Consider the following 17,573-nt stretch of genomic DNA (forward strand, 5'->3'; position numbering starts at 1 on the left):
TGATCTCAGTGAAATTTTCTGCATTAGCTCTGCTGACCTGTTCTGTTTATAGTTACCAATGTAATGCTGATCAGTTCCACAGGAGGGTGACCATAATATAACTGAAGTTATGAGGAAAGAATGTATTTGATTATTCTTAACTATCATACTTTTCCTTATTTGGAGTAAATGACTATCATAGTCCTGAAGATAAGAAACTTACACAGTTTCAGTAAGTAGTCTAAGAACAACACAAGGGCTTCTTACAAATTCCCAATCACTAAACTGCTTACTTTGTCTTTCTTTACATCATTTTCAAATTCTGTATTTTAACAATTCAACATAGCAAAAACAATTGCACTGGAAAATAACTGCTACATCTTTCTTACTAGGTGATTTCAATGTGTTTATTTGAATTTTTTTTTCTGCTTTCTTTTAGTATTTTCCTATGCAGAAGAATAAATGGTAATTAAAATGTGCAGGATGAAAAGATGGAGCAGTCAGTGCTTGTACCACCAGGACCAGACAGCTTCCAATACTTCACTAGAGAGTCTCTTGCAGCTATTGAACAACGCATTGCTGCAGAAAAAGCTAAGAATCCTAAACAAGATCGTAAAGATGATGATGAAAATGGGCCAAAACCAAACAGTGATTTGGAGGCAGGAAAAACGCTCCCCTTTATTTACGGCGACATACCTCCAGGAATGGTGTCTGAGCCCTTGGAAGACATGGACCCATATTACATCAATAAAAAAGTGAGTTTAATATCAGTCCTATTCATATGCCAGTGTTTGGAGTGTGTTGTCATGCTCGTTTCATTTTCTTAAGTGGATCATATGGCTTGTTACTTCAATATGTTAATTTGCAGCCAGAACCCATTTGCCTTAATGGTTACTAGCTTTTCACCCTTGTCTTTTAATTTACCTCAACATTTATTTCTTTGATATAACTGACTTTATATCAAAGGAACACTTATATCAAAGCTGAAACATAATATGTGATCTTTTATTATAAGCAATATGTAATATTTATACAAACATGTGGATATGTAATATATATATGCTTTGTGAACTTCTTAGAAATGAACATACATTCATACTGAGTACACCAAAATTCTCTAAGGTTCTTCAGATTTAAAACTGACAGCATGAACTGATGCATAGAACATTTTGTTCACGGAAATCTGCTTTGATAGCAAATGCTTAAATTTATGGAATCAATAGGAAAACAGATACGTGGTAAATGTAACAAAAACAGTGCACAATTGATTTTAAAGTTTTAGTGAAACTGGCCTTGGACAGGCCTGGAATCCTTTCAGAATGATCTTGTTGCACAGCGTATAAGCAGCAGAAAAAGTTCATGCTTTACAGCTGTAGCTAGATTTGGTTATACTTTAATTTCTAGATTCTGTGATTGTAAAAACTGTCAATATTAAGATAAGAGTTATTTCCATTTTCACAAACTACTCTGTTCTAAGTGTCTCAGCTTGCTAAATTTCATGTGATTTATGAGTCCTATTTTGACAAGAGAGAAAATACTGTGTGAAAGAACAATATTTTTATCTCTATTATCTGGTGCCTCTGAAAGGGCCTTTATCTGCCATTCACAGCATATGAAGATTTATCTTTAAATCACAGCTCGACTTTTACAAAGATAAAAGATGTGTTTCTATAAAAGCAGGCCTTGTAGAGTTCTGTACTAATTGTGTCTGTTTATGATACAGTATTCCATATAGTTTTATCCCTGCCTGCCCACAGCTCATCCTGGACCTTTATAGCCAAGTCAGTCTGTCTTGTGTGTCTGGCAGTGAAAACAGATCCATGATAGGTATGACCTATGATAGATATGCCTCTCAAGCCCTTGGGAATGGAAGACCCGTTCAGTCCCTCCACGAATGTGGCTGAAAATTTACTAAATCAACCAGGTCTGGTAATAGATTTGCAAGAAATACTAGGACAGAAACCAGCTGAACATAGTCAGTCAAGTTTCTGTATTACTTGAAAGAAAGAATCTTTTTATCTGCACACTAAATATGTATGGTCGAAACACATACCCTCTGGAATTCTCTTCTTTCTGCTGAAGTCCTCATATTTTCTCTGTGCACGTGCTTTAATCTTCTACAGGATGGAAATAGAAACAGCCCTGTCAGTCTAAGACAAGGCAAAAATTTCTCAAATGCTTCAATTCTCTCTTTTTTTTGTTCCTTCAGTAAGAGGAAAAGAGATGTTCCTAAAAGAAAATTAACACCTATTTCAATTTTTAACCTGTAATTTTACTTTAAAATATCTAATTTCTAGATTTTATTATCTAGCTATACACAAATTCTGGAAATGCTTATGTATTGTTTCACTTGTATTTTGAAAATACTGGCAGCAGTTGATGTTCCTGCAAGTCTCAGAAGGAGAAATAATTTGAGAAAAGCTTGAAGCAGAAGTGAACATCTCTAGGAAGACACATAGGAATGCTCAATGTATTTACTTCTGTAATGTTCAACATTGCAGTTTCTTCTTTACCCCTCTCTGAATCCCACCTTGTAAAGCTAAGAAGTCCATCAGTACACCCTCTCCAATGTGACAGTGTGACAACTGCTGCACAATCATTAGAGATGTTATGTTTCTCCCTGGGGAGGCATCTATCTGAAATGTCATGGATCTAATGAAAAACATCAGAATGAAGGAAAATATTTATTTGCAAAAAAAGGTTACGCCAGGTGTACGGGATTGCCAGATGCCATTGTTTCTTCGTAGCTCTATTAAGATCTCTGCATAAACTACACCTGATTTGTTGACAGAAACTACCAGAATGTTTGGCTTCCAAACTTTCAAATAGGGACTAGCACTGGTCACTGTATTTATTTGGAAAAGATGTATAAGAATTTTAAGAGTATTTTGTTATTATGAGTTGGGGTCATGAATGAAGTCATCCATCATTTTCCTTATATGCAAATATTGTGTATCTCCTGCTTTTTTTTTTTCCCCCTATTCTTTGTTCCAAGATTGATCAAGCTCACGGTATTTTTCAGGCAGTGAATGTTTAACTGTCATTTAGAGTGTTTTATATTCCATCCAAACCTTTTAAACAAAAGGTTTGTGCATGCCATGATTTGATGCATTTTAATAGAGAATAAGACAGAAATAAGTGCATATATTGAGCTGGTTTGAGAGCCCTAATTTGTGCCTCAGGTAGGCCTGAGATGAAAAGTTAAAATAAAAAATCTTTTAAGAGAAGAAAAACCAAATAGGTATAATAGTTCTATGGTTTTTGTAAGTGTGCTTCTATGCAAAACCTACAAAAAAAGAGAACATATCCATACTAAATACTAATCTGAAGTTGAAAGGAAAAGGAAAATATTGACAATTTCTGTTTAACAGTAGGAAAGCCCATTACAGCAGGCTTACACACTTGGTAGTATTTTTGATTTACACTGTATCGCAGATAAAGCTTGAAAACCAGCAGCTGTACCCTTGAAATATAATAATTTTATTGTAAAAGAATTGAATAATGTTCTCCTATACTTGTGATTTCATTATACTGAAATGCTGCTGACCATGGTGGCCAATAATGCTAGTCTTTAGAACTGGGAAGTTTAGCATCCTAAAGGGTTGCAATGCTCTTTTTTCTTTCTTTCTTTTTTTTTTTTTTAATCCAAAATTTATTAAAAGTGAATGGGAAGTTCACTTGTGTTTTGTGTTCCACTTCTGTGTAAGTGCAAATCTGTGTGTTCCCAGTATAATAGTGCCTGCCTGTCTATGCTCAAGCTGCCATCACAAAGGATCAGCGATGTTCACTTCATTGTCTAGAGAGAAAAGATCAGCTGGAATCCCCTAAGATCCTGACCTGTGGGCATGAATCAAAATCTGGTCTCTGGGGTTTCATACTTTAAGGGCTGGCTCTTCTCCTCTGAACCAAGGCTGCTACATTAAAGAGGGAGAGAATAGGTGGAACTAAGTGGGTAAAATTTCACTTTCCTCCTGCTTTGATAGACATATAGCATTTTTATTGCCACTCCATGCCCTGCCTCTTGCCAGAAGGATCTGAATTTTAGCTGTCAGCAAAGATGCCTCCTTTTCTCCTAGCATTTGATGATATCAGTCCCTAATCTGATCAAATCACTAACTCCTGGGTTTCCCAGATGTGTCTTGGGTTGCAAAAAATCCAAAAAGATTCCATAAAATTGCTTCATTTTATTACACCAGGAAAGGTGAACACACGTGATTTTGGATATTTTCATAGTTGTGAAATAATTTTTAAGTGAAAAGTTATAGCAAAGCAAAAAATTAAGGACTTGCTGGAAAACGTTGTTTCAAAAGATAACCACAAACCCAAAAAATGGAAACTTCTCATATCCCATGAGTCTCCTGTCCTAGCTGCTGCAGGAGCTTTTCCAGACGAGCTGAGGACCCAGCTCAATGTACCTGCTCCTGTCTTTCAGAAGGTGGAAATGCAATGGGGTAGCACACAGTGCACTGACTCTAGCCTTCCAGAAACTACATTTAAAGCTAACTGGGAAAAAGGAGAGGAGAAATAAGGTTTGAGGAACTCTTAATTCAGGTTTTCAGAGGCCTTATCTTTATTCAGTGTTGATTCCTCTCTTAGCTACATCTTCTCAAAACACTCCTCCTCCTAAGAATTCAGTTTCTGGCTTTATTTCAAATATGGCAGAAAATAGATTGGGTTTTAGGTTACAGATGAAAAAGCAGCAAATCAGGAACTTCCTTTCAGGGAACTCTGAATTTTTATTCACACTAAAATACTTTGAGTGTGAGTTGGTTTTATGCCTTTATAAAAATGAATAAAACATAAGGCCTGAAATTTATACATAATCCTTCATATACAAGCACTAAACTTCCAATTTATTTAGAACTTATCTAGCTTTTCTTAGTGTATGTCTGCTTTGTCCTGACAGCTTTGGGTACAATACTTCATGTTCATCCACACTGCCTACACATTGGCTTGCATCTGGGTTGAGAGTGGAGTGAGATATAGCAGGGAGCTTACATAGGGCTTTTGCATATCAGTTCTTAACTGTACTTTTTAATGAAAATTCTCTTTCAGAAACAAGGTAGTTTTAATTCATGTTTAAGGCTCGAAGTTAGAGGACCAACAAAGTCATTTTGAAAGCTCGAGTCACAAAGATGCTTTGAGGGAAAAATTAAAACTGAGGTAGGGAATTTATGTCTTGTTGGTTCTGCTTATGCAGGGCAGCAGAAAGTAGAACAGCTAAAATAGCAGCAGCTTCCAACTGAAACTGGAACTGTGCCAGCATGCTGTTATTTTCCATAAGGCATGTTAGAAAATAGATGTATGTTTAATATGCTTGTGTTCAAAGATTTTTTAAAAAATGTAGGTTGGCTAAATGAAGGTGCAGTAATCTTAGATACAGAGTTAGTAGGAAGTGTGATTTTTAATGCATTTTTTCAACTATCTCATAACTACAAAAAAGAGCATGAGTTGGAGGCGTCTGAGATGTGAGTCCCGGGGGCTGGGGACAGACCTGGCAGAGGAAATTCACCTTCCCCCTTGGGGTGTGAGGCTTTAAAACATTGTGCCAAAAAGTCATTTGTCTGGTTGGTTGCTTCAGTAGCTGAAATGAAAGCTCCATGTAAGGTCAGGTCATCTGCAGGCTGTTACCTGTAAGCCTGAACTGGATGTGTGATTTGGCAACATTAGCTCAGGCTGTCCTCAGCTTCACATGCAGTTTCTCCATTTCTCTGCGGAAGTGGGAAATCATATACATATCTTATACATTCCTACACATCTTGAGTTTGTACTGCAGACAGTGTAAAGTCTGCCTGGTTGTGTCTCTTACTCCTAAGGGGTTTGGTTTGTAGGAGTTGTTCCGTGTACAGCTGTGACAGAGGGACAGCTCAGGGAAGAAGCTCCTGGGACTAGAGCAGCTTTTCCTCCCATCTCCACATCTCTCTCCACTTTCTGTGTGCTTCCAGACATTCTTGTCTATACTTCATGGTCCATGCATTCTAAATTTTCCAAATCTCAGCAGACTGAAGCATTCTTGAACCTCCTTGGCATGTTTTCCCTGTCTACCAGCCTTCCTGGAAACAGTCATGTAGTTCACTGCTTACAGTCTTGAAGTGATGCTTGATGTCATGGACATCAAATGAAACCAACATACCCTTTCTCACACTTCCACTGGAATTCTAGTTTACAGCTCATTTGATCAGCAACTTAACAAATATTAGGGAGGCTTTCTCATAGCTTATGTGCAAAAGATACAGCTCTGACAATGGAAAAAAAAAAGAAAAAAAATCAATTTTAGACATTTCCCTTTAATTGAATTTGAATTTAGGTTATGATTCTTGCATCGGCCCTTCCACTGGATGCAGATTTCTTGTGGGCTACTGAACTTTTCTTCCTTCCTTCTGTGCTGTTTTTCATTCTTTACTGACTGATCTTGCAGTTGAAGAGCACCTTAGTGGCACAAAAGAACCAGGCAGCCCACATTTTGTGTGCTGTAGTGTTAGGGCAGACACAGCCACCATAGCCTGCAGTGGGAGCAAAGCAGTGCTTGCAGGGTTTGCTTTCATACTGTTTATCTTTGGCTCATGGATTTATTTGAGACATTTAACCTACAGTCTTCTACAATTCTCTGAAGTAAGACTATCATGCCTGCAAATTTCTCTAAATTTAATTAGCTTCATAGATATTAAAGGTTAAATTTTAAAATTATGTATTTTTTGGGAAAGTTTCACACCTGGAAACCACAACTGTGCAGGAGGATCATTTGGGATTGTCTCTCATTCTACTCCAGTAAGATATATTCAGATGGAAACCTACCTAAATATGGCTGTATATGTTACTGCTATTTCCCTCCCTCTTTAGCATAAAAACCCAAAAATTAAACAAGTGGATAGCTTATTAAATCAGTTTCCAGAAGGATTTCTAGTTAGTAAGATTAATATGTCAATAAAGTCCACAGGTAGGGTGGAAAGGAATGGGGGGAATGCACCACCACATCCTGCTTGTGCTATTTCAAACAGGGAAAGTTTTCTGGGGGAAAACATAAATAAAATTATAATTTCAGCCAATAATTTATGTGTCTTTATTTACGAGAAACACATGAAAAGGAATATTGCTTTACTGAGTTTATTTAATGAAGAAATAAAACAAAAACATTAATTGAATTAATTGCATTTTTGTATATCAGATTTATCAGGTAAGTACTGGAAATAATTATTATTTGAAAAATTATTCATGCTTTTTGTGTATTAACTGTTCAAAAAGTTACAATTTTGGTGAGTGCTTAGTTGTAACAGTTTTTAAATGAGAATAAACACTGATAAAATGTCTTTTCTCTCTCTTTTTCAGACCTTTATAGTATTGAATAAAGGGAAGGCAATCTTCCGATTCAGTGCCACCTCTGCCCTGTACATTTTAACACCCTTCAACCCTCTTAGAAAAATAGCTATTAAAATTTTGGTACATTCATATCCTTTTTTAGTGGTTGTTCAAAATGAAATTAAGAAAACATACAACGATTTCATCCTGAATAAAGGTTCAGGGTCCCATCCTGAAGACCAGCTTTCCAGTGTGCAGCAGCAGTGTGCCTGAAGCCTGGCTCGTGCACGCCGATTCTCGCATTCCCAATCCGCCCAGTTGCACCATAAGCCTCTGCCAAATGTAATCCATTGCCAGAAAGCATAGGCAGCATTCCTGCAGGCGGCTTGCAAAGCATCTGTACATGCAGATGGTGGACAGATTGGGGACCATAACTGATGGGATGGTGCACGAGGTAAAGTTTTACACTGACATGGGGGATTGATGCCTGATGATAGTAACAGGTTGATGGGAATTTCTAGTGGGTGAAGTTTTGGTGCTGTTGGTTTTTTTGCAGAACCTCAGGACTGGGAAATGTAGTTGCCAAATGAAAATTTCAGTGTGACATTAAGACTTAAAACATTGAACAAGTACTGAAAGGCTGTAGTTTGTTTCAGCTCCTCTGAGCTCCTGGGAAGTTAAAGCAGTGGAAGAATGGGAAGGTGTCAGGCTGGAGGGGAGTTAGGGAGCATTTGGGGACAGTACTAAGGAAGCTGACAGAGACCTACAGACAAGGTGGTGGTGATGGTGAGAAAACACAGCCAAATACTGTCAGATTGCAGGCTTCAATGAGTGCTCATCCATTCACATGACGCTGGTTTACAATTCCTTCCAACATTGCATCTGGCTGAGTTGCGGATAATGCTTTTCACTAGCTTATTGGTTACTGAGTTTGGTCTTGGTTTTAAGTTTCTCCTGTCTTCAAAGAGTATCCAGCTGGTCTTGACAAAAGTAGGAACAAAAGAAACTCCAATAGACAATGTGTGATTTCAGTATTTTTCCTTCCATCTATGAACTGGTTGTGTAATTTAACTCTATTATAGGAAGAGGTTTTCTTTCAGTATATGGACTGATTTCTTTTTACAACCAGCTAACTACTGCAGGAGCTAATTTTATCTTAGATACAGGCATAGGATTGCTTTTATTAAAGTGTTTTAACTAAGAACCATTAAATATGTTCCTTTTTACAGTTCAAATCTCAACTGCTTATACAAGGTTATATACCTACTAAAAAACATGAGGGGTAAAATTGATTATTATTTTTAATAATCCTCTGATTTTTATAGATAAACTCTATTTCCTCCACATTTTGTGGCAGGTGTTTGGCATTTTGGCCTTTGTTACAGAAATGTGCCTTTCACTTTCAGCGTGAAAGGCAAGCATTGAGCACAATGAAACTGGAACATTGGTTGGAAAACCTTCATCTGTCTGTCTTCCAACTTCTCTGAATCTCTGTATTGGGTGCTCTGATCACATGTGCCCAGACACGTGAGGTGATGCTGCTGCCCTGCAGAGAAGCCGAGTGTGTTTTTCCAGTGCTCACAGACTTTCCCTGCAATTATTCTCACTGCCAGTACCTATTGTAATACTGGATACAGAAACTGGTAACAGCATGAATTTCTCTCTGCTGACTCATCTCCTGGTAGTCTGCTTTTATTTTTCCTCCTTTTTGCCTGCCTGACTTAAGTAGAACATGGAGCTGAGGAGGCAGCACAGGAGTGATGGGAGATGGCCAGGCAATTAATAGGAAAGAATGAAAAGGTAAGAATAAGTAGTGTTTAGTAGTCAAAAAAAGAGAGGTGGCAGTGTCTGGAGCTGCAGAATGTTAGAGATTTCTCTTAGAAAGAATGGGGGAGGTGCTCTAGAGAAAATGTCTAAGTCCTCCTGTGAAAAGCTCTGGAAGCTTAAATTACAGTATTCCTCAGTGTGGCCTGACTGCCAGAAGGTATCTGTGCAGCCAGTTAGCAATATTTGGTTTTTTCCCAATTGTTTCATCTTCCACCAATCCACACAGGTGATAAGAGACTTCAGCTTCTCCTGTAATTGAGTAGCTTGAGGCTGTGTGGTGCCTCTGCATGCCTATGAAGAACATGAAAAAGGCAGTACATCTCCATGAAGAAGTCAGATCAGATTGGTTTTGCCTAAGTATAGGCAAAATATAGTTTTTTGTTCAACATAGTATAGTTGAATTGTTATAGAACATTAAGTAGTAAATTAAGGAAATATTGATCTTGTAAATCAATCACTCAAAATGTGGGAGAGGACAGAAGAGATGTACAGACATCAAATATGTCAGTTACATTTGAGATTCTCATAAGAGAAATGGTCAGAGTCTATATTTCTAAGTATTTTATTCCTTAACAAGCATCTGCTCCCTTTCAGAGACAACAGCACTTTGGTGACTTTTGGCTCCCAGATGTGCCAAGTTTTGTAAGGAGTGAGCAATGTGCAAGGACCTACCTGTGGTACCAAGATACTGAGCTGAAAGCACACAAGGCACTGCACAGGGTACAACCTCAGCTCTCCAAAGAGCACATGGCACTTCTCTAACTCTTTCATAAGATGACTAAAACTGCATCCAAGCATCTCCAACTTGGATTCCAAAATGGAGTCTCTATATTTAAAGGAATTCCCTAATTAAATTAAAACAGGCTCTTTAGACCTGTCTGTAGACTGTGATGACAAACACTGTGAGGCATTCTAATAATTTATTCTAAGACACTGAAAGATTTTTACTCTACAGAGCTTGCATGGAAACATGATCTTCAAAACTAGCTAAGTCACTGAAATATACCAAAATATCCACTGCTGAATCAGGCATCTAGGCAAAGGGCATACACCTGTCTGTGGGACTCAGGCAGCTAATTCCTCCCTTGTGATTGGAGTGTTTATTGAAAAAGTATGCTAAAGTTTGAATTTTTCAGCTGCTGTAAGCAAAGATCTTAATGATTGCGGCAATTTTCTGACACATTTAGATCGCGGTGCTGCTGCTGTTACTCCTCCTTCACCTAGAAAGAATGGTTGGGTTCTTTGTTTGGGTTTCATGGTGGTGGTTGATTGGTTTAGTTTGGTTTTTGTTTAATTTTGGTTTTTGCAATGGTACAAAAATATACCCAAAACAACCAAATGCTGCTTGATTAAAAAAAAAAAAAAAAAAAAAAAAAAAAAGTCCTGGGCTCTCAAGTTTAGCTGTAAACATATTTCTTTAGTTTATACTATTTTCTTTGCCAGTTATGGTGACGAAAGTACTTTTAAGTAATACATAATTTAGAGAGATGACTAGAGGAAAAATAAGTTAACCATTTGGTATAAATTGTAGCAGCGCTTATTTTTTGCTGCCATCATGTGGCCATTTTGAGTCAGGTTACCATCTAGTTTGGTTACTTCAGTATTTCCAAGTGTTTGAATTGAGGTTATTGCCACAAAAAGGGAAGAACTGCACTGTCTGAAGAGGCAGTGATCTGGTGGACAAAGAATATCACATTGAATGTCTTGAAGCCTAGAACCAGCCCCTCTGAGCTGTTAGTCTGGCTTTCATAGTCCCAGAGTACCTAAATGGTCCTTGCTGGAACATCAAATAAAAATTAATTTCATTCTAATCTTCACCAGTTTTCTGTGTGTTTCAAGCAATTTATGCAACTATTGAAGCATTTTCAAATTATAACATTAGTAGAAACAGGTGCACTGCTTTTGAAAGAGACCAAAAGTAATACAGGAAAGCTGTTCACGTTAATCTGTGACCTCTCTATGGATTTCTCTTTCACTGATTGAAGCATGTACTATTAAGCTGGAGTTAGAGAAACATGGAAAGCACTCACTTAAGCAATTAGAAACAGTTTTCTGTGTTTTATTCTGTGTTTTCAACAGCCTGGCTGTGCTGGGTACTGGATTGGCACTGACTCAGCTCAGCTCTGACTCTGGGTAAATAGCAGAATCTTCTTTTCCCTTGCATATGCCATCTCTTGATTTTAGTTTCAAGCCTGTAGAAGTGAAAGACTAACACTTATTCAGTCATGCCAGGTACTTCAGGCAAACTGTATACTCCTGCAAGTTATTTTGTCTTTGCCTGTTGCTCAACTCATGTTACCTTGCAGCATGTGAGAGCCATCTCCTTTCAGTACCAGCAGAAAACAAAACATGAGGACACCAGCAAAGCAACATCAGTGTCAACAAATCGAGACCAATATTATAGTCTACTAATGTGAAAAATTAGAGATTAAGCAAAGTGTATGTCAGTGTTCACCAAAGAGTTCTGTGTAAGTGGCAAGTTTTACTGTACTTCAGCCATGACTGATGTGATACTGTGTGAATAGCTACTGTGTTTTCCTTAACTGTACCTACATTATTCAGCATGCTTATCATGTGCACTATTTTGACCAACTGCGTATTTATGACCATGAGTAACCCTCCAGACTGGACAAAGAATGTAGAGTAAGTTAAACATTATTTCAATATATCTTTATCTATTCCTCTAGTTGTTACCATGCCAGTGACTGCAGTGCACGATGTGCTAGCAGGGGCTAACATGAGGCACTATGCTTATTTCCTCTCTGAACTATGTAGAAATGTTGAATAATTACTTGAATCTCATTCTAGTAGCACAATTGGGTAGAAAAACCATGAAAATAGTTTGCAGGCAGTATTATACTGAGATTCCACCAGTTTTCTCCATGGTTTAGCACCTACCCAATGTTTTTAGCCTTCCTTACACCATTGAATTAGTAGCAGAACCATGGGCTATCATATGTTCATCTGTTAAGAGAAGCATACAAGCAAAAATATTACTAAAGTGAGAATGAGAATTCAGTGCATGCTTGCATCCTTCCCTCTTTAGAGCCAATACCAGGTGTTTTACATGTTAGTGACTCACACAGTATCCAATAACTTATGCTCACAGCTTTTTCACTTCACAGTAAAGGACCTAGTACTGCATACTGTTAAACTGAATCTCACCTATAAATTTTAATATGTTATTTATTTTATGGATTTATTTATTTTTATTTACGTCCCAGATCAGGACTGATGTACTTCAACAGCACAACTAATGCATGTAAACACACAAGTATCTCTGATTAATATAATGCATTTTAGAAGAAATTGCTTATTTACTGTATTTCTTCTCCAGCTGTGAAATAAGAAACCCTTTTATTTTATCATCATATTTTTGTCAGAATACCAATGCAAAATGTTCTACCTCTTTTGATTAAATTTCCCTATATTTTTCAGGTATACATTCACTGGCATTTACACATTTGAGTCACTAATAAAAATCATTGCAAGGGGCTTTTGCTTAGAAGATTTTACTTTTCTTCGAGATCCATGGAACTGGCTTGATTTCACTGTCATTACCTTTGCGTAAGTTCTTGTTTTTTGCTTTTTCCTGGAAAGAGAAGGGCAAAAAGGGCATGAAATTAGTATCGATGCATACCAATTTTGTTAAATAGAAAATGGAAATTCTTTTATGGATTTACTTTTGTCTCAAACAATTTTCACTTTCAAAAATGCATATTTTGATGTAAACATAAATACTGCAGAAGCCATTAGTACAGTTAGTATTAGAGAGGCTAATTTCATGTCCTGCTTTTTTTTTTTTTCTGAGCAGAAAAGGAGCTTCCCTTTGACTTCATTCTCCAAACTTACCAATCTAGTCTAGATAAATTTTAGGCTTTCAAAATAAAGTCAGTGCGATTCACTTCAGAGACATTTAATTTAGCTGAAGGCTCTGAAAGTATATTAATGCAAGGCAAACTGCAGTGAAAGGTAAACCTCTGACTGTTGCTATTTAAGTTTTTGCTAAAAACGCCAAAGCGGTCTTGATGAAAGACCCAAGTAAGTAGCATAAACTTTGCCTAAATTCTGAATAACTGTGATTTAATCCTACAGGTATGTAACAGAATTTGTAAACCTAGGCAATGTTTCAGCTCTTCGAACTTTCAGAGTATTGAGAGCTTTGAAAACTATTTCTGTAATTCCAGGTAAGAAGTAACTGGTGTAAGGTGTTAGGCCCCTTTTACCTCCCAACTGTTCCTTTTTATCCTGTCATTGTGTTTGTGTGTGAACTCCCCTATTACAGATATGTGACAGAGTTTGTGGACCTGGGCAATGTCTCAGCGTTGAGAACATTCAGAGTTCTCCGAGCTTTGAAAACAATATCAGTCATTCCAGGTGAGAGCGAGGTTAAACACTGAGGCTGACTTTAACTCACTGAAACAGAATTCATATTTTTTAAATATAAGTCTTATTTCTTTCCACAAAAAAAGCAGGAATCAGAAGATATCAGAATTCACTGAAATCTCTGATTCATTGCTTTTGAAAATGAGCACTTTCCTTATGAAATCAGCCTTTGAGTTTAACAGATTCTTGCATGAGACATTGCAGTACACAGTGTGTGTGGTTTGCATCGTACGATGTCAAGCTTTCTTCTCCACATCCAATGAATATTAGTAACCCTGAAGTTTTCTTACCCATGTGTATCCTACCTACATGATGTTATGTGGTATTTGTTGTGAATATTTGTGCCTAAAAAATAAATCTGTTTGAAATGTTGACTTACTAAGAAGGTGAAGGAATAAGATAATAAAGAATAGCATGGGTGTTGCATGGGGGATTTATTATCTTAAAAAGCTACAATTTTCCAAACCATTTCCAGTTTTATAGCATTAAATTTGAATCCTATTTATTGTTGAACAGGCTTTTTACTATGGTCTTCTAAATCTAGTATGTTATAAAACTGATAGTAGTAAAGGTTTGGAGCAAGATGTATTGACAAATGAAAAGAAAGAAGATGTTTATGTGAGATCAATGTACAGCATGAACAAAAAATAGTTGCTTGTTTTATCATTACAACAAGTTGTTTTGAAATATATGCAACTCATTCCATTCACAGTTTCAAGTGGACATAAATTTCAGCTATTTATTCATTTTCACAAGTGAAAAAGCTCTTCACAAAAATCTTGTTTCACAGACATTACAATCATGTATTTGGGCTTCTGCATGAAATCTATAACTTTACTGGGAGACATTGTCATTTTTGTGCTTTGAAAAAGTTTCCAACATCAGAGTAAAACCTCCTTTCCATTTGCAGGCCTGAAGACTATAGTGGGAGCCCTGATTCAGTCTGTGAAGAAGCTCTCGGATGTGATGATCCTGACTGTGTTTTGTCTGAGTGTATTTGCACTGATAGGGCTGCAGCTGTTCATGGGCAACCTGAGGAATAAATGCCTGCAGTGGCCTCCAGAAAATTTTACTTTGGAAACAAATATTACTGCCCAGCTAAACAGCACCATAGGTGAAAATGGTACCTTGGTTAATTCAACAGTGACTCCGTTTGACTGGAAAGGGTACATTGAAGATGAAAGTAAGTATTGTCTGCACAATTCTCACTGAAGTGGTTTGTGGCTGACCCAGTTCTTAGAAGGAAGGAGGGGAAGAGACAATACAGTTTGTTAAAATGGAACAGGAGAAATATTTTCTCCTTCATGTGCCTGCTGTAAAGGCCTGCATGGAAGAGAGAACAAGTCTTGCTACTTGGTACAGCTCTTCTTCTCAGCTCCATCTGCCAAATTCACATCTCCCCTGAGACAGAAAGGTATCTTAAAATTAGTTAAGAGTCTTAAACATTTTCCATTCTGTTATCCACAGCAAGATGAGCAGCAGGATGCTATGCCCTTTCTGGCAGATATCAGAGACTTCTGATATGCAGTGAGAAGTCCAGTGATGAAGTCCTCAGTAATTTCACATTCCATACTATTATTATTATTATTATTATTATTATTATTATTATTATTATTACTACTAATGAGGGGCATTGAGGTCTAACAGATTTTTCTGCTAAAATTAATGCTTATTGTTCTTATAAACTGCAGCATGGTCATAAAAAAAATATTCCTTATCATTAATCAGTTTCTGAAGTATTTAGAGACTATTCTTGTGTTTTCATGCGCTGTTCTGTCCACTTTCAGTCTTCTTGTATGCTAAACAACACAGGTTGTTAACCATTTTCTCCTACAATGTATTTTCTAAATGTTAATCTCTCATTTGGATCCTTTCTTTTTCATAATCATGTTTCTTAAAGTGCAGGACCCACATATAGGCATTTCTACTCTACATAGGATGTACTAAGTAGGAAAGAAGTGGTAGCATATTGACTTCTATTTTATCAATCCTATATAGATTGCTGTTGTTCGCAATTGTAATATTGTTCAGCCTTTATCTACCTGCTCCTGAGTCTTCTAGAGACTTTTACCTCAATGAGTTTTCAGTTTGCACTTGCACAGTTTATTGTTCCAGCCTGAACAGCACCATCTCTCCAGCTGGCCTGGACCTTTGAAAATGTAACTGTTTCCTCAAACTCACCACTATCCTTATCAGATCAGTGTCATTTCTAAATTTGATAAGTGTTCTTCCATCCTCTAGATTATTTAAAACCTTGAAGAGTAGCAACCTCACACAAACTTCTTCAGACATCATTTAGTGCATCTTTTCACTTTGATAATTTCCCAAAGTATGATTTTTTCAACCAGTTTTGCTGATACAGAGCAATCTGGAAAACTGAGGGTGGATAAAGAAATGCATTCCAGTACAGTTAAACAACAAACAAAACAGGACAAACCTATCCTAAAAATCAATGCTCAGAGTTCATGTTGAGACAGGTTTTCACAGAGACTGTAGATGATGCAATACATCATCTCTAACATTCAAAGTTACTTTTGGAGTAAATTAAGAACTAAAGGGGAGAGATAGAAAATGAGATCACAGTGAATAGCTGCAAAGAGAAGTCATGGGGTCCCAGCTGAGTCTCCTCCCTTGGGTATCCATTCCAGTGCAGCAGTGATCACTTTTCCCACAGCATCTTCATGGTTTTCTTCAGCATCTCCTCAAATTCCCTACAGCTTGCTCCTTCTTACAGTGCTATTAGCACTAATTGAAGTGCCCTTTGATCAGAGTTGGTGCTGCACGGCTGGCTGGTTTTTAAGCTTGTACATGCATGTTATTAGGTCACTTAATATAAACCAAAAGCCACAAGAAAAGAATAGAAAAAGGAAGAGAGGTGAATCTCACACCAGAGACAGTTGCTTCCGGTGAGCACCTGCTGTGGCAATAGTGTGTTTGCAAGTGAAATGTCATGAGAATGAAAGTGGCATGAAGAACGTGAGGACAGAAAAAATAATGCCACAGAGGCTCTGGAAAACACTGCCACAGCAGTTTGTATTTAAGGCTGCAGGGAAACTGAAAGGCAGGATATAGAAGTGCAATTGGAAAGCCCTTAACAATATAGAGGCTGAGGCACCTAAGGCACTCTGGGGCAGCCAGGACTGACTAATTAAGGCTAAAACTCTGCAGCTAAAAAGCTAAATAATATCCTGTTCACATAAATAAATTATTGACTAGGAAAACAGAATTACCCCTGTGTTTAGCATTGCTGCAGCTGCAACTGGAATACTATATAAAGTTCAATTTAGATAGAAAGTTGAAAAAATGGAGGAAGTTCAAAAAAGAGCAGAATGATTAAAGGGTTGGAAAACATGCTTTATACCAAGATAGACCAGGAGCTCAGCCTACTTAGCACATCAAAGAGAAGGTTTAAGGGGTGATGTGATCACAATTTAAAAAAAAAAAATCCATTGGGAACAGAATTTTCATCATAGACATATCTTTGATCTAGCAGGCAGAAATATAACAGGTTCAATAGCTGCAAGTCAAAGCCAAATTTTGAATAGAAGTTAGACAGCTTCTAACTGTGATCACACAGCTAATCAATGACTATTATGGATTTCCATCTGAATTTCTAAAACTAATCTTTTTTTAAAACTCAGTTTAGTTGAACATGTGAATTCATGGAGATACCATGCCATGGGATATGCAGTCTAAGCAGTCTCCCAGTGAAGACCTAGACTTCAAGGCCAAACTTAATTTCCTGAGTTTTTAACAAAGAATTTATAAGCTTAATTTCTGATTTCATTTGATTTAAAGAAGACCTGAATCCCCCTGAAAATAAAGCTCAATTTAATTAGTTCCAGGAAGTACTTTATTGAATGGCTACATGAGCCTTTGGTATATTTACAGAACTTCATATGTATTATGAAATTTATAATGAAATTACAAGTCTTATTATGAAGTTAATAAGGTTGTCCTTGCTTACCAGCAGTTTCAAAGAGAAAAATTACCTTCTCACATCTTCTTGCTCTCTTTTTGCATGTGGGTGGGCAGACAGAATACAAAAAACAGCTGCTTCACAGGGCAATAAGCTGTCCTTTAAA

At 37.1% G+C, this 17,573-nt stretch overlaps 1 protein-coding gene across 1 annotated transcript in view; it reads left to right on the plus strand.

Annotated features, from left to right (window-relative positions):
* Positions 1-17,573, plus strand: part of LOC111932132 (sodium channel protein type 1 subunit alpha) — a 76,959-nt gene that overhangs the window by 13,344 nt on the left and 46,042 nt on the right. Inside the window, exons 3-8 of the mRNA XM_086896789.1 lie at positions 419-734; positions 7,306-7,424; positions 11,656-11,745; positions 12,541-12,669; positions 13,388-13,479; positions 14,399-14,671. Of these exons, the coding sequence (XP_086752915.1) occupies positions 471-734; positions 7,306-7,424; positions 11,656-11,745; positions 12,541-12,669; positions 13,388-13,479; positions 14,399-14,671 (967 nt within the window). The 5' untranslated portion in view covers positions 419-470. The remainder of the gene's footprint in view (positions 1-418; positions 735-7,305; positions 7,425-11,655; positions 11,746-12,540; positions 12,670-13,387; positions 13,480-14,398; positions 14,672-17,573) is intronic.

This window comes from Cyanistes caeruleus, chromosome 7 (assembly GCF_971803275.1).
Source record: "Cyanistes caeruleus chromosome 7, bCyaCae1.hap1.1, whole genome shotgun sequence".
In the NCBI taxonomy this organism is placed as follows: domain Eukaryota; kingdom Metazoa; phylum Chordata; class Aves; order Passeriformes; family Paridae; genus Cyanistes; species Cyanistes caeruleus.